The sequence below is a fragment of the Lycorma delicatula genome, chromosome 5, assembly GCF_047948215.1.
Source record: "Lycorma delicatula isolate Av1 chromosome 5, ASM4794821v1, whole genome shotgun sequence".
Lineage (NCBI taxonomy): Eukaryota > Metazoa > Arthropoda > Insecta > Hemiptera > Fulgoridae > Lycorma > Lycorma delicatula.
The window spans coordinates 116,112,237-116,139,256 of record NC_134459.1 but is presented as its reverse complement, the minus strand read 5'-3'; the positions used below and the strand labels follow the sequence as shown (position 1 = coordinate 116,139,256).

The 27,020-nt window shown below is 27.5% G+C and overlaps 1 protein-coding gene across 6 annotated transcripts; it reads right to left on the bottom strand.

Annotated features, from left to right (window-relative positions):
• Positions 1 to 26,772, bottom strand: Gnpnat (glucosamine 6-phosphate N-acetyltransferase). 6 transcript variants are annotated; one of them, XR_012756512.1, is made up of 7 exons: positions 26,370 to 26,424; positions 24,362 to 24,503; positions 19,304 to 19,366; positions 15,985 to 16,115; positions 13,114 to 13,175; positions 4,014 to 9,897; positions 1 to 2,927 (listed from the first exon to the last, which is right to left on the bottom strand). XR_012756512.1 is itself a non-coding variant. In XM_075366918.1 (7 exons), exons 1-6 carry the CDS (start codon positions 26,394 to 26,396, stop codon positions 9,744 to 9,746), a joined length of 579 nt encoding a protein of 192 aa, XP_075223033.1. In that variant the 5' UTR covers positions 26,397 to 26,424; the 3' UTR covers positions 1 to 8,412; positions 9,722 to 9,743. The 6 variants fall into 6 exon arrangements, 5 of the variants coding, with proteins under 5 accessions (XP_075223033.1, XP_075223034.1, XP_075223035.1 ...); XM_075366918.1 differs by having other exon boundaries at positions 1 to 8,412; positions 9,722 to 9,897; XM_075366919.1 differs by having other exon boundaries at positions 1 to 741; positions 9,722 to 9,897.
• Between the last annotated feature and the right edge of the window lie 248 nt (positions 26,773 to 27,020).

The window sequence follows — 27,020 nt, the reverse complement described above, 5'->3', positions numbered from 1 at the left end:
TCAGAATTCAAAGAATATTTTATTGATATCAATAAGCAACATAATAATCTGAAGAATAAAACATATTAAAGTAAAATAAAAATTAAGTGCATAAATATAATTAACTGTATAATAGTACAGAATTAAAATTAACAGCTAAGGATAATTTTATAGGTTTTTAAACTAAAATAATAGATAAAATAAAATAAATCATTCTGTATCAATATTTTATCTTATTATATTAATCATTAAAAGAAAAAACAATAAAAACACAATTTCAATGTCAAATATTACTGTTATCATTTACAACACGCTATTTTGAAACAAAAGCTTCTCATTAAAATTACTATTAAAAAAATAACAATGATTTTTGTTACTACTTATTCTAGAAAATAAAAAAATTTTTCAGTTTTGTTGAGATTCTCTAATGAATCGCACAAACAAAAACTACCAACATACACAATTTAAATACAATTTTAATACAATTTTAAATATTATTTGAGTGAACTACAATATAATTAACAAAACATTTTTATCATAAAAATTACTATTTTAAGCATGCTTAATTATACTAGATGAAATTAAACTAACAGAAATTAATAATACTAATTAATTCATGTAGACCATAAAAATCTACATGAATACAATATTAATTATTAACTGAACTTCATTGTATTCATTTTGTATTTAACTAAAGCAGACCCGTGCCTTATCTGGAACTTGAATAACTGGCTCAAGTATTTACATATTCCAAAATGTTAACTATAAAAAAAAAAAAAATTAAAGACCGAGTAATAGAATTCTTAGAACGTTATATTTATTTACAGCAAAGTATGTTCATCTATATCGATAAATTTGATGCTTAAGAATAATTTAAAATAAAAATTAACATTTGTGAATTATTATAAAGTCTGCTTATTTTGAAGTAAAAATTGAACTACTCTTGGTTTTATTGTGTAGTTTTTTTCATGTAAATACATTTTTTGTATAAATTACAGACCTAGCATAAATTTTGTTAAAAAATAATACAGCCATTCCTAATTTTGTTAGATTGTAATGGATAATCCTTTACTTAAAGACGCAATAAAGAAAAAAATTGCATCTCGTTTAATACTGGACTTTAAGCACTTAACCCCCTTAATGGTTTATGTCATAATATAATGTCAGTCACATGTGACAAAAAAGGGGGTCTGTATATTAAGTTTTTACCTATTTTGTTTTGCTTAATGATGATATATTTCACTGCTGGCCTAGTTCCTCCCTTTTCCATGAAATTCTGAAGAGCTACATAAACTACAAAGTGAATGCCTCAATTGAAAAGGTTAATTCTCTCATCGATTTAGGCAATGAATTGTGAGATATTTTGTTTATGTAGAATTGAGTTCTGCCTTGTATATGTTAGTTCAAGTGAACTAGTTAAAATTATTTTTGTCATTTGTCGTGATTTTTTGCATTGTGTACAATTTCTTTTTTAGTTGTGAACTACTTTTTGTTTTGTATATCTTAGGGCAAACACACACTTACCATGGCTAGGAAAGCAGCTAGCTACAAGCCATACAAACTGGCCGCAAAACTTGTATGAATGAACATGCACGTGGCCAGTGCGACCAACTGGCCACTGTAGCCAGAGGTTTGTCGTTCTGGCCGCCACAACCAACCGAAATCTTACAGCCAAAATTTGTATTAATAGTAATGGCATGCCATACAGACAGCCAGTATATGATAAGACGGAAACCTGTTCAGTTTTGTGCAAACATATACAAAATTGTATTTTACTGTAATTCTAGCGACTAAGTTAGTAAAAAAGTGCAAATTTATATTTTTCAATTTGTTTTTTTTTTGTGACTCTTTTTAAAAAATATTGATATAATATTTGAAATTGATTTCAATACAGAAAAATTCATTTCTGAAGTTAAAGAAAGACCAAGTTTATGGGATCTGTCTTCCAATTAATATTCCAACAAAAATTAAAAAAAAAAAATATGGGAGGAAATACAATGATTTTTGACGGCACCAAATGTTCTACCCGAAAGGTGAAAAATGAACTAAGTTAGTAAAATTGTTTATTTTTATAAATTTACATTGTTATAATTTTTATTAGAAAATTATATAATCTATTTTGCCACCTGAGAACAGCTTCATTTACAAAGTTAACGGGCAAATAGGTTGCTGCAGTTTGAAGAGTATAGCTGCCTGTGATGTGAATTTGTAGTGGGATTGTCCTCATGTAATGTAGAATATCCATGTAGCATATCCTGAAATTGTATGCCATTCTGATGTAATTATGTAAATTATGCAGCATGCCTTTATAATATCTGCAGTGAAGCCAATGTCTACATTTAAGGATCTGTAGAAAAATTCTCAATTTATTTGTCATTATACTGAACGTGCACTTTATGAAACATCTAGTTCCATTAAGGCGATAATTAAAACTTTTTTTACATCAAATCAATTGCCTGCATATGATCATATAATTTGATGTAATTGGGAAAATTCATCATCTGCAACAAATACACAGGAAAAAGGTGTTTGGTTTACATTTGAAATTGCTCTGTTTTCAGGAAGATCAACATGGTTATTTAGAATTTTTCAAACCTGAATATGTTCAAATATTGTAGAATTGGCACATTACATCTACATAACATCTTACATCTACAAAAGTAAATTTATATAGCCTGTGTCAGCAATAATCATTAATACAATGGAAAAGTATTTCTTATAGTTGATGTAAATTGACACACTATTAGGTTGTTTCACAATTCATATGTGCTTCCCATCTACTGCGCCAAGGCAGTAAGGATAATTAGATTTAGGCAATTAGGATAGTTAACATTCTTTTAAATTAGACCAAATTGTAAAACAAATTCTTCTAACAATTTCCCTAATTGTTGTCTTGCCAAGCTGAAGCATGGTGCAAATCAACGAATGAATTTCCTGATGCCAGATACCTGAAAACCAAAGAGAACATGTACTTTAGATTATTACTTTAACCACAAGGAAAATAAACATTATTTCAAAGATGTTAATTTTTTTTAAGGTTCATTAACTTATTTAAAATTAGTGCTTTTGTAATTTATAGGCCTACTAGTTATATAGTAATGGTTTACTATATATCAGTGTTTTAATATATGTTATTTTTTTCATGACAAGTGTTATTTATGTACACATTTCCTTTGTTTCAAAGTTAGTTTTCTAATAACTCTAAAATAAAAATGTATAGTTATTAGTATAGAAGAAATAGAAAAACATTAAGGGCTCTTTTAGTAGAGAAAAAGGAAAGTAAGGTGGCTAGTGGTTCTGCTGCTACGAGAAAAACACTTTACATCTATTTCAATAAGTCTTCATTCTTAAATTCCATCAGTCCTCCAACACTGAGAGTAGTCTACCAGAGCTAGAAGATTCAGAAAACTCTGATTCCAATCTATAACAGGACCTTACAAGACATGGGTGCTTGCAAAAAAAGGAAGCCATGTGACGAAACAGGGGCATAGCACTAGTACAAGTGTTGAGAGAATCTTCAGAAGCCAGAATCAAATATGATAAAGAATTATTGAATAATGAAGATAGACTGTTTATGTTATCCTTTGATAGTGAACTGAAAAAAGTTCCTCCACATCTTAAATTGTACGTGAAACTTCAATTTATGTAAGTTCTGGAGGATGCTCAACTCCAGGCCCATATGCCTAATGTACCAAACATACCTTTTCCACATGGATATGCAAGCCAATGTGACAATCAAAGTACTCCCTCAAATTTAGTTTTGAATTCGTACTACGGTCAAGGTTATTCAACAAAGCAGTCTCTTTCTATGCAGTATTCTATGTCATCAACGTCTTCTTCAGAAGCACAGTCACCTTTAGTGACATGTTTTACTGAATGTTCAGAAAAATGCTAAGTCAACTTCAACATGATTTTGAAAAATTGTAATAATTGCATTATTATTATTATTATTATTGTCATACAATAATTTTTATACTTTTGTAATACTAATTATAAAAGAATATTTTAATACATTTGTGAAAAATAAAACTTACCTTAAAATTACAAGTATTTTTTCTTCATTTCCTATGCAGATGCAAGATGTGTCCTCTTATGTTGTCAGAAATTTTATTAAATAGATCATTCATGTTGACACTGATAAAAAAAAATTATAAACATGCCTTTTGAAAAATTACTTCATAAAATAAGATGTATCCAACCACTTTTCTTTGCCATTTCCAGCACTTTTATAAATACACAACTACAGCTATCTCTGTGACATCCTTCTTGTGACTGGACATCTCAATCCCCCCCCCAAGGGGAGAAGATGCCGCCTCATAGCGTGTCAGGTCGCTACACCACCCCCTCCGTCTTGTGACTGGACAGCCGAGTAGTGGCCACCACCTTGATGGTTGCTTGTTTGGCTGTATGCAATCTGGCCACAACCATACGCAGGCTGTGTGGCTGCAGCCACATTTGCCCTTAGATCTGAGTGTGTGTGTGTGTGTGTGTGTGTGTGTGTGTGAGAGACAATGGTTGAGAGAGTGAAAGATATTGCAGACCTTTTGTGTTGGTTTGAGTCTGATTCTAAAGATAGCAATTCTAATAGTGATGAAAATGTAACTGAGGATGAGGAAGATGATATTAATTGTAGAAGACAAAATAACTGATGAAAACATTCCCTCATGGACGACAGTCTTCCAGTAGGGTTATACGTAAAACAAAGGTTATTTACAGGTATTTATACAATCATTATACCAATAAATTTTATGCAATTAAAACATTTACTGTTTTACCTGGTGTTAACATAGATAATGGATTACAATAATCTCTATGAATTATTTACATTATTTGTAACAGATGAACTTGTAGAAGAAACTGTCAAACAGATGAACCTCTATGCTGAAAGATTTTATCTTACAGAGTAGTGCAACAGTTGTCTCAAGGCCTGGAAACTGACAAATGAAGATGAAATATTTGTTTTATTGGCAGTTTACATGATAAACGCCTTACATGGAGGCCTAAATTAGATGAAAAATATACATAGAAAAAACTGTTTTCAACACCAGGAATTTCATTTCTTATGCCTCTCAGGAGGGTAAAAATTACTTTCCAGACATTTTGCATTACTTTTTGCATTTTGCTGATAATTCTCAGCTCCATAAATAATTAAAAATTATTTAGAATTAAACTGGATTTTTATTATATCTGTAAAAAAATTTGAGAAGTGTATTTATCTGAAGGAAATGTATGTGAGAGTTCACTTTTGTAGAAGGGGGTGGCTAAGCTTTTGTCAGTTTATAATAAAGAGAGTATGATTTTGTATCAAATCTTAAATAGTAAGTGAATCTTCATCCTGACACATTAAAAATATTATTTTGTATGTAGGCAATGAAACAGATTACAAGAAATCATGTCTATGGACACTCTACCAATGCAGTGATTTCAATTTTGGAGAATAGGCTCCTAGATAAAGATTAATATGTTTACAAAGATGATTATTACTGTAACCCTGAACTTGCAGTACAACTGAACCAGAAAAATACTAATCTTGTAGGAGCAGTAGAGAAGAAATAGTAGGTGTTCCTCAAAAATTAGGCAAGACAAAACTTGAAAAAATGAAGTTACTGTACTTTCAGAAAAAAATGGCAGATTTATAGTGTTAAAAGGGCTGGATAAACTTGTGGTCCTGTGTCTCTGCACAGATCATAAGGTAGATTGTACTGAAGTATAAAGAAAAGGAAAATGCATTGTAATGCCTACAGTTATACACGACCACAACACAAAGACGGGTGATGTTAACAAGGTAGGTCAGATGCTGTCGGTATATCCTGTTGATAAGAAAGAGACAAAAACTGTGGTAAAAAAAGTTTTGACATTTGATACATTTATTTTCAATCCACATGTGGTACATGGAAAATGTGAAGGTAATATGAAATCTTTAGAATTCAGGGAAGCAAGAGTAGAAGCAATCAATGAGAATTATTGGGTACAAAAAGTAAGACCACTTGTGGGAAAGCCTTTGAATTCAGAAAAGGAAAGATATTTTCCAAAGTATATCCCAGTTACAGGAAGAAAAAATACCCAACTAGATGTTGTGTTGTCCGTTCACAAGACAAAAAGCAGAGAGTAGTACTATTATGCTTTTTGTGATGTAGTACTGTGCAGCAAAATCTTTCATGATATATGCATATTACTAAATAACAGAATATTAGTTTAGGTAACCATATAATAGTAGTGTTTTGTGTAAGAATATCTAGCTTTTTTTATTATGCGTTTTCTGAAAAAATCTAATATTGAAATAATGACAAAAATTCACATAGTATTTTTTTGTAAATAAATTTTTATTATTATTATTATCATCATTTAAGTTCAAGTACTGAATTGAGCTGGAGATAAAAAATAAAGAACCATGTATAGAATGAACATGATGATGGGAAATATACATATTAAAAGTAAAGTTAGATTTTAATTTCTCAAAAATAATTTTTTTTTCTGTTTCTAAGGATCTATTATGGCTTATATGGTAAAAATAACTCATATAAGTAAACCTCCTAAAAGTAAACCATTAAGGGGTTAAGAAGACGATTTACTGGATAATTAACATGTTTTCTTATATTCATGTGATTTTACAATATATAAAAAAGAAAGAATGAAAATATTTATACTAAATTCATTCACTTAAAGTGAATGAATTTAGTATAATTTACTAAAGTAAATTTATTTACTTTCCATAATCACTCACAATGTCAAATTCTCTGGAAAGGTACCAATGTAGTTTCAATTAAGGAGAGTTCTACTCAATAAAACAAGCCATCTTACTCTTTCAACACAAAAAAAAAAAAATATATATATATATATATATATATTACATAAAATCATTTCAAATTTCAGTTAGTAATTATTAAACTATTGTATAACTTTTTTAACTAAACATAAGTAGTACATAACGTAAAACAACTTAAAACTAAATTTATTTAAAAAATATGTTTTTTTAATAAATGTAGATATAAAATAAATAATAGCATAATTTAAATAGTAAAAAAATACTATATAATTACATTTTTTAATTTAAGTACATTGTTTTAAAAACATTATGGTGCATACATAGAAATAAAAACAACTGCATAACTATAAAAGTATGGTGTACTATACGCAGTCAATCAAGTGGAATTTAAAGTAGAAAATATTTTAAGTGTACATGAAGTACTCTAATATAATACACACTTTTATTATGCAATATCAAAGTATGATCACTTAGGATATTAACAAACTGAAATCCATCTTTGATACATTTTACATGTTATAATTGTAATACACTCTCTTACTTAAAGAATGTCAAGGATAAATAATGTGAACAAATAGAAATAGCAGAATATAGTAACAACAATCCACATATCCAATAATGACTTTAAGCTGGAGACACACGAGTGTATAGATAATATTCATTACAATGGTTGTGCAATTCTATGGACATTAAACATAAATGATGTTAAATCAATACAGTCAACCTCATTTGACTTGAGTATCTCAACTTTTTTTTCTAAAAACAATATAAAAAATAAGAGATCTATTATGGCCTATGGCATATTTTTATATGAATTAGATGCTAGTTCCGACTTTACTTATACTACAATGCACACTGTTTTACATTTTTCAAGAAATCTATATTATTTTACTAAATGAAAATCATATGTGATATCCATCCATTCTTGCAAGCTATCTTGCATGCAAAATTTCTATTAAAGGATAATAGAACTCTCCAGCTTTAATCTAATAATTAAAAGAAGTGGTGCTTGAACACTTAAGATTATTATAATTAAAAAATAAATAATCATATAACCTTACGAATAAATTTATATGGTTGTCGTACCCAGAGATAAAAATCTAAGATAAAAGAGCAGGAAAACAAAAATTTACTTCTCCATCTAAACCAACCAAAAAAATCTAAAAAAACTGATTTTTCTTTAAAGGGCACACACATAGTTTCTGCAGATTTTGGTGAATAGCATTTGATATTCATAGAAACTTTGGGCTTTTTTCTTCATATAAAAGAAAATCAATTTAAAATTTTTGCACTTAATGTACTCACTTATGAGAGCTGGGGAATAAATTTGCACTGCTTTGCAAATGGTGAAATAGTAATTAAAGACAGGAATAAAAACAAAGCCTATTAGCTTATTTGGGCCTTCTTTACATTCGTCGTTTGCTAAAGAAATCTCTTTTGGATTTTTGGGCTATTTTTTACAGTATTTCTGAAATCAATATGAAATTGACATTAATATCAAATAATATTTTTTATAATTGCTAAATAAAAAATTAATAAACAAAACACAGATATCTGTTTAACCACCTTTAGCTTATCCAACCATCATGTAGATCTTAATTACACTGGTAAAGAATCTACAGTAAGTGCACCTAACACATATTGACTGAGAGCCAGGTTATTTTATTCTACAAAAAAAAAAAACAATTACATATTTGACATAATTTTTGCAAATGTAGATATCAAAATACAACAATTATTAAAACAGACCTGGTAGAATACCAAAAAGTGTCTTTAATAAGGGGTGATGAAATTGTTATAAAATTTTTTATAACATCTTTTTATCCTAGTTTTTGTTCAAATTATTTCTTTAAATCGAGCAATTTAAAGTATCAACAGTGACACAGATATTGCCAGTTTCATGTTACAAAAAGGTAGATTAAATATATTTAAAAACTGTACACACTGTATTTAAAAATTAACAGGATTTGTAATTAAAACTGAAATGTATGTAGTAAAAATATTTTACTATGATTTTACAACTTGCAAATACTCATCTCATAGTTTGACATCAAATAAATTGGTTCAAGAGATCAACATGTGATACATTTTATTTGATTCACTCCAATAAAAAATTTTGAAAATACTTAAGGGTATTTTTTCTAATTATAGAGTACTGAATAAATTAACAATTTGCTACTTTACTTCCAGTTTTAACAGGAATTGTAATTGGCATAAAATACTGACCACTTTTTAAAAAAAATATGATGTGGTTAATTATATCATTAAATAGTTACCGGATTTCTAAAATATTACAATACATATTACATGATAGTTAATAGGAAATAAATGAAATTTTTGGATAGAGTTCTTGGTTACAATCTAGTAATTGATAGAATCCTCCATAACAATTTAATTTCTTAATTACCTAATGAGATGGTAAATTAATATTAAACATAAAAACTGTTTTAGCACATATCAGTTTAAAATTTGGTTTCAACTTTTCTGGCTCTGAACAACTGCTATTCAAAAAATGGTGCAAATAGTTATATGGCAATGGCTAGTTAGTAACTTTTGTATACAGAAGCATAATCTGTTAACTAATAATGAAATTTTAGTCAGATAAATATGTATCATACATATTACAATTACTGTACCACCAGCACCTTCTGATAAAAATCATCGATACTTGGTCAAAGAAGTAGCTGGTGGTTATTGTAAGAACTAAACATCTAGTATGTTTTGTAACTTTACACATGAATGAATAATGTAACTCTTAATGAACATATTGTACTTCATAATATCTATAACAAAAAAATTACAGATAGGAACTATCATATGTAAATTTTATATTATAAAATTGCTGCAGATTATTATTGTAAAAAAAAAACTATAGATAAAAAAATGTTAAGATTTGATCAACTAAAGAAAATTTTCTTAATACCATGATAAAATAAAAATAAACATGAGCAAGTTTGTTAAGATGAAAAACTTAACCTTAGAAAAATAATCATCAATATCATAATGGGAATCTTATTTGTAAGTAATTGGAATTTCCAGCTTCATTACGGAATCCTAAACTTGTATAATATGGAACCATAGAATCTTTACATTCAAGGCTCACTTTATAACATTTAAGTTCTTCACCAAGAAGAGTTAACGTTGCAATTAATCTGTAAAAGAAAGAAAATATATATATAAAAATAAATGAAATGTTTTTATAATTTTTTTAACCAGTTAATATAACTAATCCAAAAATAATACTACAATATATCAGCTATTACGGCTTTATAATTTCAGTATGTTTTTATGATTATCATGGGTAGGCATTATATCAATAGCCAAATTCTTCAGTTTTATTGTCCTGTATTATATATAATAAATCATGAGCACAATTAAGCAGATTAATTTCCTCTTTCTTAATTTTATTTCATTGAACTAATTTTTTTTACAGTTCTGAATACTTTCTAACTTTATCTTTGGAAACAGGACTTTGAATTTTAATAGATACAGTAAGTTAAACAAGTACTACGTCTAATAAAAGTGCAATTTGTTACCAAAGGAAAACCGATATAATAGAATTATTTGCCAGTCAAAAACTCATTCCTGGAATGGCAATAAATGCAAACAATTATAAATGAAAATTTTTACAGTGTTTAATAAGGAAAAATTATCAATGAAGGTAAATATGGAAGACATCAGCAGGAATTTCATGCTCAGTTGAGAAAAAAATTAAGTAAAAAGACTATACTTTAAACTACAAAACTATGTATACAATACTTGTAATCAACTATCTTACACTACCCTTTGTCCTGTAATTCAGAAAACTTGTCATGGCATGTTAAAGATTTAATCTGAAAATAATCTGTTAGAAGTTAAGTGGTATAACATTTTTAATTTAGTTAACTTTATTAACTAATTATACATTTAAATCGTTTAAGTAGATATTTTTAAAAAATGCAGACACACCCATTCCAAATCTTTACACTGATAATCCTTGGGGAAAAGAAATACCATAGTTTAGAGGGGGGAAAAAACAGAAAAGTACAATTCTTACTGTCGTTAGGTTTAAAAAGGGATATTTTTTAAATGGAAAATTTGAAGTATTTAATCACTCAATGCAGATGCAGATACACTATAATGACTATATTATGACTTAACTTTAATTCATATTCATAAATCAAATGTCACAACCTGCAATTGTGAGATCTGCAACAGTAGTGATAGCAGGAATGTCACATCAGCCACATTTGTAATTGTTTATATAAGATATTACATATTATAATTACCTTTAGAACACTTCTTTAAAGTTTAAAACAGAATAATAATTATTTTAAAATGTCTTTGAAAATGAGTAAACAAGATGACATTTTTTTGGTTGTACTTACTTTCTTTAGGGTGTTTTTTTCAGTTTATTTACTTGATTTCATAACTCATTTGCAGTTCTGCTCATTTTGTATATATATATTTTTTCTTTTTCTTAAAAAAAGTGTAACAACATTGTGAATGAAAATTAAAATAAATGAGTGTTAATTTGTTAATGATGCACACAAAAGTACCTAGCTCATGCATGTGTAATAACATTCCTAATAACTGTCTCATGCAAGTTAATTGGCATTTTTTTTTGTACATTTATGCAAATAAAATAAGGAATAATCTACATATAATAAATCAGTGTAAGTTACTAACATCATTTTTTAATTAGAAATAGACTACACTGAATGCATTTTATGTTTTGTGAAAATGAAGATACCCTACAAAAAATTAAAATAAATTAATTTAAATAAATTAATTTAATTAAAAATTAAAATTATAGTTAAATATTATGTAAGTCTCAAAACTTTAGAATTTTATCTTTAACTTGATGGTCTAAATGTTTTTCATTAAGAAGATCAAAAAAAATTTCCATAATTTTTTTTAAATTTAAAACCTACCTGCAATTCTAGGCGATATAGTTGTCATGCTACAACTTTCACGGAAATAATATATCTATTATACAGATTAATATATCATTTAAATAAACATAAAATCCTAGTAAATAATTTCAAAAAAGGAAAATTGATTATGTATTGATCTATTTTTTTTAGAAAAGAAGATTAGAGAATAAAGAAAGAATAGTTAAGATCTTCTAAATCATCTAACAGAAATGAAGAGAACTCTATGAGAGAAATTAAGAGTTGGTATTATAGGTTCTATACTAAGTTGGTCTGAGTTTTTGATAGTTAACAGGAGATGAAATGTGTACTTCAGTTAAAGGTGTAGGTATAAAATGTGAAATTATGACAATGATTTCAGAGTTTTTAAGTGGAATTAGATATCTGCTCAAGTAAAAATTTACATTAGCTCACTACAAACTGCAGATAGGTTTATACTCACTCAAGTATTAAATACAGAAAAATTAAGTTTTGTTGAATTTCTAAATAATAATTAAAACCAAAAATTTAATTAGAAACAATAACAATACACTAAATGAAAATCTTAGCTGAAAATTTCTTAAGATTATCATCAATAAATACATCATAGTAGAAATCATGTTGATTTCTTATCATAAATTAAGATAAAACGTATATGTTTAAGAAAAATTGCCAGACTGAATAATTCTACAAAGAAGAATTTTTAAAATTCAAAAAGATGACATTAGATTTCTATTAAATATGAAACATTCATGTAGGCAAACATATCTACCAAACAGTTGTGTATGAGAATTTTTAATCTTAAAAAAAGAATCTAAATATCCACGGTCATAACAAAAACAAGGCCAAAAATCATAACAATACAATAAATAAACATTATAAATTAATAATGCAATCTATTCCAATATGATTACCTTTCCTTGTAAAACATTTTATTAATATCTATATAAAAGAGGTAGCAGTATTAAATATATATTTCTGTATACTGTACTGTGATGTTTGTATTGAGTGTTAGCTGTAAGGTTTTTTAAACTCTTCCTATATTTCTCTGAAGTTAATGTAACAAAAATCTAATGTATAAGAAATTTTTAATCTTTTAAAAAAGATACATCATTTCAATTAGTAATCTGGTATTGAACTATCAGGAGATATAAGATTTATATGATTAGTACAACTTTTCGAAAATAATTTGAAGTAGGTTCATACAAAATGTTAGAAAACAATTATCCATTAATTTATTTAAGGAAAGTGCATAAATTACTTAATTAAAATAATCCAAAATCTGTATATCTATTACAAAATTTCCCATATAATGTTTTTTACCATTATATTATTGCACCTTTGTTGTTTCATTACCATATCCATAATCATTTTTTTGTCTTATTTTAATAATAAGTAGAATAACGGGAAAAGATAAAAATGTATATAAGACAAAAAAATAAATCCAGTTTAAGCATACATATATAACATACTTACAATTTTCCCAACTGTCGTCCTCTATATTCATCACTAATCACAATATCTTCAATTCTGCCTCTCTATTTAAGACAAAGATTTATAATATTAATTAAATAATGAAAAAGAACTATACTATAATATTATTTTAAATGCAGTTTTTATATGCAATCAAAATTATTACTTACTAACAGGTAATAAATTTGTAACTAATTACCTAATTGGATAAAAATATTCAACTGTTCTCTTGTTTAATTTAAAATCATAATCTGTTAATTACTTGACTGTGAAAGATTAAAGATTGTTTAAACAACTTTAATGAAAAACATTAGAAGGCCAATTTATCAATTTATGATGGTTATATAGTTTGAGAATTTTAACTTTGTATTTCTTTTTTTATTATCATGGACTGTTTGCATAAAATTTGTCTAGACTAAACTGAAATAAACAGATAAAGGCTGGATGGATACTTTCAACAATATAAAAAAAGTGTATTTAAAACAAAAACAATATAAAAAGTGTATTAAAATAAAAGATAATATACAAGGATGGTCCAAAAAGTAACTTACGTTTGTGCCTAGCATGGAGATGGGTGGGGATAGAGCCGCCATCTTGGCATCAAAATGTTTTTGCACTCAGTACATATCAAGCTGTTGTAGCGTGTGGACTGTGATTTTTCTACTTTATTCATTGTGAATTGCAGAAATGTGTGCTTCAATAGAAAATTCGGTTTTTACTGGCAAAAAACCTCAAACCAATTGAAATTCATCAGCACTTTGTGAGGTGTATGGAGATGGAATAATGAGTGAAGACCGAGTGAGGCAGTGGTGCATTCAGTTTAAAAATGACTGCACCAATGTTCATGATGAGGATTGCAGTGGTCGACCTAGTCTTGTGACTGATGAACTGACAATGAAAATCAATGATAAAAATCGTGAATATCGCTGCATTATGATTGCAAAACTCTTGCTTCATTTCCCCCAAATTTCACAAAGTTTGCTGCATGAAACTGTATCAGGGAAGCTTGGTTAAGACTAATTTTGTGCAAGATGGGTGCTAAAAATCTAAGGTGGCAGATTTCTACAGAGAAGGAATTGAAAACCTTGTGCATCGTTAAGATAAATGGTTAAAATGGTTAAGATAAATGCATCGTTAAAATCAATTTAAATGGTGACTATGTAGAAAAATAGTTTAAGATTGTCCCATTCAAATGTATATAATAAAATTTCTTTTTTTTATTTGGTTTGTTTTTTATTTCATATGTAAATTACTTTTTGGACAGCCCTCATACTAATTATACAAACAATCTTAAAAAAAAAATATTTTCAATTGTTTTTAAAAAAAACTCCTTGTTATCTAATTTATTAATCAAATATTAAATCTTTATTTAAAATCTGCATAAAGGAAAGGAACTGTACAAGGAGTAACTCAAAAGTGCATTCTTCCTAATAAAGAATACTAAAGGAAAAGGTAAGAATGTTTACACCACTTAAAATGAAATAAAAAAATCTGTGTAACTGAATATAATGGTTTTTCTTAGCACATTTTCTTAGCACCTACTCATATGTTAAAAACACTCAACACTGCAAAACAATTGAAATATTTTAATGTTCTAACCATTCCTTTTAAAAACTTCTATTTTTGATGTGTAAAAATCCAGTACTGTTGATCAGGTCTAGGCTCTTTTTGGCTTTTTCAGTGCAATTCGATTATGAAAATTCTATGGGCCTTCTAATAGCTTAAAATGATTATTTGTGTTAATAATTGTTAAAATCTATAAATATAAAATGAATTTTCTGTAAACCAGATTTTCATCAAGGTCATTTCATGTCTACACCAGCCTGATTCAAAAACATATGTATCACATAACAGCAGCGATATTTTAATAAAATCTGCACGAGTTAATGATAAACCATGATTGCAATATATTTAACTTTCAAGCTGAAGTATTTATGGCAAGGCATTCCTTCATCAAAATAATTTTAAAATAATCATTTTTACGGATAATAAAACTTATAGAGATTCTATTTTGTTAAGTATTTGATTTTTTTCTGGAGACATTACAGTATATTTCTGTGGGGGATAACAGTACATACTACCACCTGCATGAAATGATTAATGTAACAGATTTAACAGCTTAAAAATCATATCTTATTTAAAGATTTATATCAAAACTTCTCTGAAATTAAAAGCAAAATGTTACATTATTTATAAGTTTCATATACTCATTTTTTATCATGATTCATTTGATTGGTTTGATGCACTTCCTTATTCAATTCTATGCTAATTTTTTTTTTTAATTTCAATAAAACTATCACACCCCTGAATCCTTATTGGTTCTTCATATCTAATCTTTGACTTCCAGTAGTCTAGAATAATAATTTAATATAGTAATGGAATAGTATGCAAGTATAGTTAGGCAAATACAAAAAAGACACCTAGGTTGGATTTCATAAGTTCAATTTTGTAAAATAATCTGTAATAAAAAAAAAAATCAACCATCAAATCAAAGCCTGTTTTTTTGTTTTTTTACATTATTTCATTATGACCATTTTACTCTTTAAGATAGATAATTTTAATGATCTTTAACATATACTAATTCTAACCACACAGAATTATGAATATACAAGCATATTACAATTTCTCCACCTAAGTTTTTAAATGCATGAGTATGCTTCCTGAAAATTTTTTTTAAGCAATCGTCCAGCTCCGATGATGTAAGCGCAACAACTGTACAACAGTTACAAAGATATTTTTGGAAGTACATTCCCAACTCCAAGTGATATGACAATGTTATAAATGAAACTACGTTGGATAAAATTACAAAAATTAATATTAAAACTATATTTTTTAACTTTTTAACGTTTTTATTTTAAAAAACTATCAACTCACCACAGCACAATTATGAATAAATTTTTGTTCTACAATAAGAGTTCCAGTTCCAATAACCTTATTTATAATAGTATCTTCAATTACAGTTATGTAATATGAGTTTGGACATAACTCCATTGTAGAAAATCTTTCTGTGGAAAATAGCAAAAGAATTTTTTTAATTTTATTTTTATATAACATTACATATAACAGATTTAAAATATAATAAATTGTAAATTTACAAAAATAATTTTAACTCAAGCATCAATTTTAACATAAACATAAAAATAATTTTTTCCCAAAAAAATCATTTTATGAAATAATGATGCTAATGAGATGAAAACAGAATTTAAAAAAATGATTAGGTAAAATAATTAAGGAAGAAATAATATTTTTTAGAAATTAATTATTCTAGACATTTGGATATATATTAAGAGCAATTAAAATGAGAAAGCAAAGAATTGCTGTTTACATATTTAGTCTTACTTAAAATTTAATAATAAAATATTACTTCTACTTCTATAAAAGGATATCTTTTAGCATAGGGTTAAATAAATTCATTAAAAGATGCTTTGATGGTTAGGTAATTTATTAAATATGGATTACCATATTTAATAAAGGGTTTAAAAAGGGTTGTTATGGTCTATTAAGACCATAACAACCCTTTTTCCAGTTAATTCAATACAATGTAAAAATATGTTTTTCTTTTCAGTTTTATAGATGTGGATAATGTTTTTTTTTTTTTTTTAAATAAATGACTATTTTTTCCATGAACTTAGGATTTTTAATCTACAATAAAGTAACAATAAATAATGACATACATTAACAATCAAAAAGTAAATACTGACAAGGTAAAAACATTGTTATTTAGATAACAAAATTTGAGACATAATAAAAATAAAATAAAAACTTAGTATGTTTTTAAGATTCTATAAATTAAATTGTTTGGGAGTAAAATAAATAAGATTTTCATTTTTTTTAATATGATACAGTTTTACAATAATGTAATATAAGTAGGCAACTGCAATACAGTATGTAACAATTTACAATAAACAAACTAATGTTTTCACTGTATCAGTCACATACCTCCATAATTTAGTAAACTTCTTCTCTAATTTATATTGTTGGAATTATCTACAAAAATTACACATGCTGAAATTTTACCTCATACATGAGACAGCTACCAAGGCAATAGTTTACTAAGACAAAGGGTTGCATAACAAAAGCGTTTGTAAGTAGGAAATATACCTTAATGCTTTTACATAACATTTATATGTCATACAGTACATAAATATTGTTACACTTTCATTAGATGATGGTAAACGCAGATCTTACTTTCAATGATATTAGGAAAAAAAAATCTGCATAAAAATTAAACAATCATTTTAAAGGAAACATTATTTATTTATAAATTCTAAAACTGCAATTTTTAATAATTTAAATCAAATTATATAATACATTACTACATTAATTAAAAAACTTAAATCCTTAAAATTATTATAATATAAACTACTTCTGTTTAGATTAGAAAAAGTATAGATGAAAAAAAAATGGTTGTTTATAAATCTTGAAAGGACAGAGTTAGAAATTATGCACACATGAGAATAGTAGAAACCTTTATAGAGGCATGAAACACAAATGTTGTTGAAAAAATGAGAAAAACCTACACAATTTTGTCTGTGTGTGTGTGTATACACACCGGGCCAGATTTAGAGGGTTTGCTGTAGGATAGTCGATTTTCCAGCCCTCCCCTAACTGTATATCTACACTGGTTTTATACAATCTATTTGCAAAATAAGAATTTCAATTGCTATTCAAGTTCCTAACCCTATTAATCTATATTATTACTCAAGCTTTATTTTACCTTTTATTAAAAATAATCCATTGATGGAACAGTTAACAATTCCATGTATTGATATTATCCTAATACTACGAATATTAGGCTTAATACTAAAACAATTATTATATTTTCAAAATTTATAGATACTGGTTAATAATCATGTTTTACATAAATAAATTACTTTGTACTGATCACATGATCTCATTTCTGCACCCGTCAAACTATCCAGTTTTGGCTCCTTTGGGCTTTGCGCTCTTCCTGGAATTGAAAATCCAGCTTAAAGGGTGCCAATTTGACCCACTGCAGAGATCCAATTTAAATAGCAGAAGGTATTTGTCACACTTTGAGAAGTGGACTTCCAGGACACCAGAAGTGGCAAGAACACTGTATTGCTGTGCAAGGGGACTACTTTGAAGGTGACAGTATGTACACGTAGATAAATAAAGTAGTTTCTTGTCAACAGAGCTAGTCTCAAAACTTTTTGATACTCCCTCATGTACACAGTGAGTGTATATGTGTATGTGTGTGTGTGTGTGTTTGTGTGTGTGTGTGTGTTTGTGTGTGTGTGTGTCAGCTGCTAACATGAAGAAAACCAATTGTTTCATACATGAGACTGCTGTAGAAAGTGTGTTAACACTTCTTTATATCTTTAGAGAAAATATTTTGAAAAATATTCTTGAATGAGTTTTTAAATAAAAAATTATGACACTGCTAAATACAGTAAAAGATAATTTTATACCAATTAAAGCATAACTATTTACGGCTTTTGTTGATGATAATTCAATAACTGTCATCCGACCTTGAAAGTCAGGATCTTCAATTAGTTAGTAGAATCTATGCTTTTTATTACCAGAAGATTCTGGGTAATCCTGTCCAGGCTTTTAAATATTAAATATTCATATGATAATATTAAATATTCAATTTAATATTATTATATTAAATATTCGTATGATAATATTAAATATTCAATTTAATATTATTATATTAAATATTCATTCATTATTTATTATTCATTTTAATATTCATTTGTTTTATAAAACTATATTCGCAGATCAGCCAGCTAATCTCATAATTTTTTTAATCTACTTTCTCCAGAAAAAAGATAAAAAATGTAACATTTCCACTTGGTAATAAAAAGATGTGTATAATTATATACCAACTGCCAAGTGCAGCAGCATATTCCTATACCAATAATATTATAATAATTAACTTTATAATAATCTCTGCTAAATATAAGTGAAAGCCAATTAGTTTACTTAGTGCGATGGTAATAAAAATTAATTATGATTACTTAACATGTAAGACAAGTCTTAATTTAATAATATCAAAATATTTGCAAAAATATAATGCAATTTTTATTGTATTAAATAATTAAATGGTGTTGTGTCACAATATCTTTCAGTTCTAATGATTATGATTTTTATATTGCAAATACAGAATCAAAAAAGGTATTTCTATATTTGTATTTATTATACCATGATTGATTTTCTAAATCCTTACCAAGAAATTTTTCCTCTTCAATTTCACCTACAACAGTTAATTGGGACAATAATTCCAAAAAACCTAAAAACAAACAATGAGAATATAAAGTTATAAAACAAACTACAGAAAAATTTCACATAGAAACAGATCTTTTCTAAATTATGTTAACACATCTACTGAAAATGTAAACATACTTATTCAGAAGGTAAAGAAGAGAAAGCCATATGGTTTCCGACTGTGAAATTCTCCAAACCAGAATGACGTAGGGATTTACGAACACTAATACAATATTATTAAACCTCTAGAATAATTAATGTTTTGATTTTTGGTCTCCAAGTAATGATAGGAATACGAATAGAATCATGGAGTTAAAGCTCTGAGTAGTTGTAGCATGCATGTGCATAATGTATTATAAATACTAGTTTTAATTATGTTACAACATTAAAACTGCATGATTGTCTTTAATCAAAGTCAAGTATTCATTAGTAACATATACAGCAGTCCAATTTAGCTGGATATTAAGCTACCACTAAAAAGATAGCCCTCTAACAATACAAATGAAATTCATACTGACACACAACATTCCTTTGAAATGGTTAAAACTCAGACCTGGCCAGAACCATTATCAATCATGTGAATTTACTGGTGTGCATAATAAAATTTACAGATGTGGACATGTATGGACTCAGAACTACATAATATATAATACAAAAGAGAAAAATTTCAGACTGCTTTAAACATCAATTCTGTTTCAGAAGATACATTAGTGAAGTCAAGGAACAGATAAATCTATTGTAAATTCATTACTCCTAACTGATTAGTATAAAACAATTCTCTTTTTTTGATTAGAAAGAAGTCCCATTATCTGCAATGGCGGATTTTTCAAATTTTCTTTTCATGGAATAAATATCAAATGAAATTTATTTCAAATCGGTTCAGCGGTTTTGAAGTCACAAACATACAATCTTAACTCATTATCCTATCACTGGTGTAACTGGGTAAAGATGAAGTATTCTACATTTTAAAACAGTTCTGTATATATTAATAAAAGATTATAACAGTATACTTAAGCATTTTTTTAGAATAATACTATAAGAAAACAAAATAAATCCAAATTTGAGTAGACAAAATTTTACTTATAATGAATTTGGTCTAACTCTAACAGGAACCAGTTATGCAAAAAGGAACAAACTACCAAAATTTGGGATTTGATTTTTTTGGATAGAATGCTTGTTAATAGTCATTAATTTGTTATGCAATAATAATCCAATTCAAATTTGCACTGAGCTGCTATCTGTTGAAGTCTGAACAAACTACCATTAACTAAATTCATGATTTTCAGTTTTGCAAAAATCTTGTGTGCTGATTTCCTTTTTATAGCTGAATATATGTTTTGCATTATGGAACCAACTGATCGTGTTGAGTTGTATGATTGAAATAAGTGAATTCTTAGTGTATATAATATTTCTTAGTTAATATTGTTTAATTAATTATTATTTATAGTATTAAAAAGTAGGGAGATAGTTTAATAGTATTTAAATTTATCATAGGAAAGTATAAATGCATCCAAGAACAAAGTTGCTTCTTGACTTAGCTTTAGCTGCAATACCACTGTGAAGTTGGTTTACAAAATAAGTTATTGTTATTGTTTTTTCACACATTGCAACTACCTTAATGATTTTTAATTTATAAACAATGTTAATAACACTACATAAAGCTAGTACTTAATGTTAATAAAGAAACATTAGGCTTTTCTAGTTACACTGTTTTGCATAGTGGTTAACAGGTGGTTTTGCATTTCTTAAATAGAGCATAGGCTAATTTCAATTAATTCATATCTGAAAATAGTGTTTTTCTATAACATGCTTGGTGGAAAAAGCTATTTTCTGATCATAATGTACTTTGCTAGCAACTAACATTTTTGTATGCTATCATTAGGTTTAAAAGCACGGTATCCCTTGTTGCAGGAATTTACACTGGATACTGTTGACAATACAGCAAATGAAAGAAACACCTCAGATGTAGCAGTAGTCTTATTGGTTAATAGTAGTAGAAATGAATTTAATGTTCTTTCAAATAATGAGGATAATCAAGCTGAATCAACCCCTGAAGCAGTAAATGTGGATACTACTTACAATAATGGAAATAAACACAATAACTTAGTCTTATAGTATGTAGCAGTAATAATGAAAATGGTTTTTTTAGGAATAATATTAATATCAGTAGTAATGAAATTGAATTGGCTCTGAAGCAACAGAGGAAGGTATACATCATCTACTATTTTATGGTGTGAAATAGCTGCTGGGAGTCCTGTTACTATTTCTGTGGTATTAAACCTAGAGGTTAACCTCTAGGTTTAATACGTTAATTAGGTTTAATACGTTCTATATATAATATATTAGGTTTAATACGTTCTAGGTTTAAGACGACTAAAACAAGGAAAGAAGAGAAAATATGGCAATTTAACAAGAGAGGATCAGAAGAAAAGAAGAAATTCAACTAAAACATGTCTTAACTCTAACAAACAAGAGTGCATACTAAAACGTTCAGAGAGTATATATGCAGCTGTTCAAGAAAGTGCCATTTAAATATTAGTGTTGAAAGAAAAAATCGTAGGAATTTGGAAATTATGATGCTCAGACTGTCATGCTAGGTAATTTTGTTAAGGAAAAGTTGTCAATCATTATAGAGCGTCAAGTCCTCATAAAATAAATTTTAGTAGACTTTACTTGCTGAACAACATAAAAGTACACAGAACTTTATTCTGTCAACATTTATGTTTATAAGCAAAGAGGATTGACACAGCTTTGAAGAAATTAAGATTACATTCCATAGTAGACAAAAGAGGATTAGCAGGAGGCTACAACAAAATTACAGATGCCCAAAAAGAGAATATCACTGAACATATCAACAAATTTCCTCGTTATGCAAGTCATTACAGCTAAAAGACTGATGCTAAATATTTGCTTTGCCATGTAATGGTTAACTTTATGCATAATCTGTATAAACAGAAATATCAAAATTGTGTTTCCTTTTCCAAATACAAGTAAATTTTCTTGACATCATTCAATGTATGATGCAAAAAATTTAAGAAGGTACTTGTAACAAGCATGACGCCTTCAAAGTATTGAAAAAAATGTCACCAGTGATGATGAAAAACAACAAATAATAAATGAACATAAGGCACATTTAAAAATGGCTGAAAAAGCACGTAAAATGTTAGAGATTGATATGAAAGAGACGGAAAACAATAAATATCTAGAAACCTTAACATTCGACTTGGCAAAAACTTACCATTATCTTGCCTGCCCGCAAACATTACATTTTATAAAAGACAACTTTGGGCCTACAACTGCGGTATGCATACTGGAAAAAGAAATAATGGTTATTGCTACATATGGCTAGAAGGAACAGCAGGACAAGGTGCTCAGAAAGTTGGCTCTTGTTTAAGGTACCATATTTTTAATAACTTGGAAAAGTCTGTCACAGAACTTATCTGTTGGAGTGACAGCTGTGGTGGTCAGAATAGAAACATAAAGATAACACTTATTAAAAATAATTTTGGAGGAACACTCTACATTGCAGAATATCACATTGAAGAAATATTTAATGCCAGGGGATAGCTTTCTCCCAAATGATACTGATTTTAGTGACATTGAATCAGCACTCAAATTTCGGCAATGGGTTTACACCCCAAATGACTATGAGAAAATAATGATATGAGCAAGGAAAAGTCCTTTTTCCGTCCACTTAATGACTAAGTCAAATTTTCTTAGTACAGAAGAACTTAGTTTAAAACAAGACAAGTACAGATTCGTAAGAACAAGCTTTTTCCAATTTTCATGACTCAGACCTACGAAGAAGGTGTTGTTGAAGTAAATATCCAAAAGTGAAGCAGCAACCTGCAGAAACTTTCTAGTAGACTGAAGTGTCATTGGCCAGAAGGAAAACTGATAACAAAAGTGAAACTTAATGACATAAGAAGTATTAAGCAAAATCCCATATGACTGTAAAAGTTTCTAGAGGTTTTATCACTGATGACAACATTTGTGCCAATGTAGATGGCTTTAATGGCCCTTTAGATTTTTAAATTGACAAAGAGTATATTATTGAAGAGAATTAGTGGGAGACTTTCATGTGTATGTAGTTTAGCTGTTAGTAATTTAAAAGGAAAGTTAGAATAATAGACTGTAATAAAAGATAAGTGTTATTAAAAGGTAAGTAATTAAGTTTTTTGAGAGAAAAATGTATTATTTTAGTGGTGGAAACTAATTTGAGACAACATGTATGTGTTTAAAAAATATTAGGAAAAATATGTTTAAACCAAATCTCTTTAAAAAATGTTAAAATAAAAATAATATGCAGAAAATAATACCTGTTTTTATAGTGTTACAACTAACCAACTCCTGTTTTACCTATGCTAAATATGATGCAAATATAAACATATAAGATATGTTTGGTTGTAAAAATCAAGCTCAAACAATCTTTTTCTTATGTGCAACTAAAATTGACTCTACTGAAAAATTTACTTTTTGTAGTTGGTTCCTTCTTGCATAACTGGTTCCAACTGATATAAAAAAAACTGAATATAGTGTGTACCTAGGTATGCAACTAAAATCTATAATAGGACTAGAGTTAAAAACATTTTTTTCATTTGTTAAAAATTCATCTATTCTTTTTTTCATTTTGAATGAAAAAAAAATGTAATTGGTTAAATTAATCAATAATTTTCATCCTGTTAATGGTATGAATCTAGTTAATTAGTTTATTTAACAAATAACAGAATTCAAAATAATCCCTGAGGATAAGAATCTTCAGTAAAAAACAATCTTAACTCTTGACTTAATGAGTAAATTCATTCCCGGAATGAAAAATGGGAAAAGTAACTACTGTTTGTCTGTAAACAGACAAAACATGACACAACAGACAACAGAAAACATGACAAAACAGACAACATATGTTGTCTGTAAACAGACAAAACAGTAGAAAGCAATAAAATCTAATAAATATATACTTTTGAGAATGATAGTACAGAGTATATAAATAACTAACTATAAAAATAAGTATGATACATACCAGTTTCATAATCAGAAGTTTTCAATGGTCGAACTTTCAATCCAGGGCCTGGATTTGAAGGAGACAAATTTAAGCAATATCTTGTTATGAACTTTTTTGGGTCTAATCTGTCAAGTAAATCTGAATTATATATTGGTCTTTCCTAAAAAAAAAATTGTAAACATAAACTGACATCCTAATGACTAATAAAACTATCACAATATTGCTAATTATAATGAACATTTTCTAAAAGAAAACTGATAATATTTATGCTTCTTTTGACATACAATTGCAAAATAGAACAATTATATTTCATAAACCACTTGAGGGATATAATGCAGATGTCACAAAAGTCAATATATAGAAGTCCAGCTGAAGCAATATCTTATGTTACAGTTCAATTCACTATAAAAAATATTACTAATCAACGTAACCAAGAATAGAATAACCAAGAGTAACACTCAAAAACCATCTACTTAAAAATGTATAAATAGATGAACATTTAGTTTTAAATAATCATCAGTAAATATATGTATGTATATTAGATACCATAACCATAATGGCTGTAGGGCTATTTGACACCAGAAAAAGTCAAAGTCCCAAAAATTGCACAAAAAAACATCCAATGCTGTGTGTATTAAGAGGAGTAAGAGTGAAGAATTAAGTTGTTTACATTGATTCTTCTCTGTTTATCACAAGAACTTGCCGAATAATGATCATCATTACTTCCACAGAAAGGAATGTCCTGACTAGTGCCAATATACCTTGGATGCTTCACATATATCACAGTAAGACTAATAGTGTAAAGCAACAAATTAATACCTCTTCCTGTAGGAAACAATGAGACTTTCTGTATAAACTACAATGGGGAACATCAGTATATGAAAGGTATAAATTAAAAATAACATATATAAATAAAAGAAAAACATTTGAAAAAAAATAAATACAGATGAAAAAATAGCTTATTCCTTTATTTGTACATCCAATTTTTTTTTTTATAAATTCATTCACTATTTTATTTCAAAGATTGTGCTTTTTTTTATGTAGTAATTATTTATTTTATTTGCTATTTTAAACTAAAAATGAAGTGATATCTACTACAATTTAGATTAATGTAAACTAAATTAATTATCAACAGAATGTGCCCAAAAATGAGTAATAATAATGCCAGAAAATAATAACATGTGATGGGATTTCAAATAATTATAGTTTTGGAACAAAGTATGAGAGTCATGTAAATACATAAAAATAATGATAAACTCTATAAGTTTTCAATAAGTAAACAAGTACAGCCGATGGGTGCTGTATTACAAGATCAATAACTGCACGAAGCTCATTAGTCACCATGATTATGTGGAAAGAAAAATTCAATGTAGTTTATGGCTTGCCAGGTTCGAGTCAACTTGTTAAGCATAAATATTTATCATGTAATCAATGAAGAACCATCACACAAAAATAGCATTCATTGATAGGATGAATAACTAAAGAGAAACAGGCAGCTTATTACAGCAGTCATATCCAGGGCAACCATCAGTGACAGATTTGAAAACTAGGTATTTATAAAATCAGCTTATCAAGCTAACCTAAAAGTCAGCAGTTTGAAATAAATATTTTTTTATAATTTGAAAATAAAAATTTAAAATTCTTGAATATAAAATATGTATTTTCGAAAAGTACTTTGTTTCTATTAATATTATTTGGTTGTGTGTTTCATTGGAAGAATTTATTATTGTATAATACAAACGTTATACAATCAAAATATTACACAGCCACTTACTACGTTGACATTCTATTACACAAAGTTAATAAAAAATATAAATGTAATTCTTCACATTCACTTAATTTTTTTTCAGCATTATGTTAATGAGCTACCAAAGTATAGTTTTAAATCTACTATGTAATACTTTCAATATTTAGTCTTGTATTAAACAGAAGCAATGAATAAATATTTAGCAGTTAAGAAAAAATTAACATGCAAGTCTGATAAAATTGTGCTACAAATTAAAACTGTAATAAATGCACACGTTACCAGATGTTCATATAAAATTGTCTTCATATTAATACATATGTTAGCATGAACATAACCTGAAGGTCATTAAGTGATAAATTATAATACCCACTCAAAATTAATATTCGATCTATTCTCAATAATAAACATATTATATTATTATACGCTAATAAAAGAAAATATAAATTAATAAACGCCGCTAGAGTCGAAAATATGTTAATTTTACACTCACTAACCTTCTTTAAATCAGTCATTTTCCTGAAGTGTTGTCTCTAAAATATTTCTGAGCGAATGTTACAATTTTCTATAAATAATGACAACGATACACTTGAATGCAAAGTATCGGAATGTTACACGTGTTATTGGCCTATAGTTCGCAAATATTTTTGAAGTTTCCCTCTGGTACAGCTGGAGGCGCCATATAGCCAAGGTAATCAGGAAGATATTTCAGGGTCACCAATACACTATTTTTATTATATAATTATTAAAAAATTTTTTTTATAATGGATTAAATATTGTATTTAACAAATTATAAAGTAAAATTTCTATCATTATCAACAAGTGTTTTCCTTACTAAATTTCAGTGTTGCTTCGTGTTACTGATTTAACATAAGGAAGAATACTTAAAACAGCAATTAAAATAAATACAATTAGCAGAGTGGAGCATTCAGA

Bases quoted from the DNA above. Each gene is read 5' to 3' on its own strand.
- Gnpnat (XM_075366917.1), bottom strand. From the start codon at position 26,396: ATGAAGACAATTTTATATGAACATCTG. The intron at 16,116-19,303 runs GTAAGGATTTAG...TATTTTCCACAG, and splicing joins TGAAGAGGAAAAATTTCTTG to AAAGATTTTCTACAATGGAG. The intron at 9,898-13,113 runs GTAAGTATGTTA...TTTCTTTTACAG, and splicing joins GGACGACAGTTGGGAAAATT to ATTAATTGCAACGTTAACTC.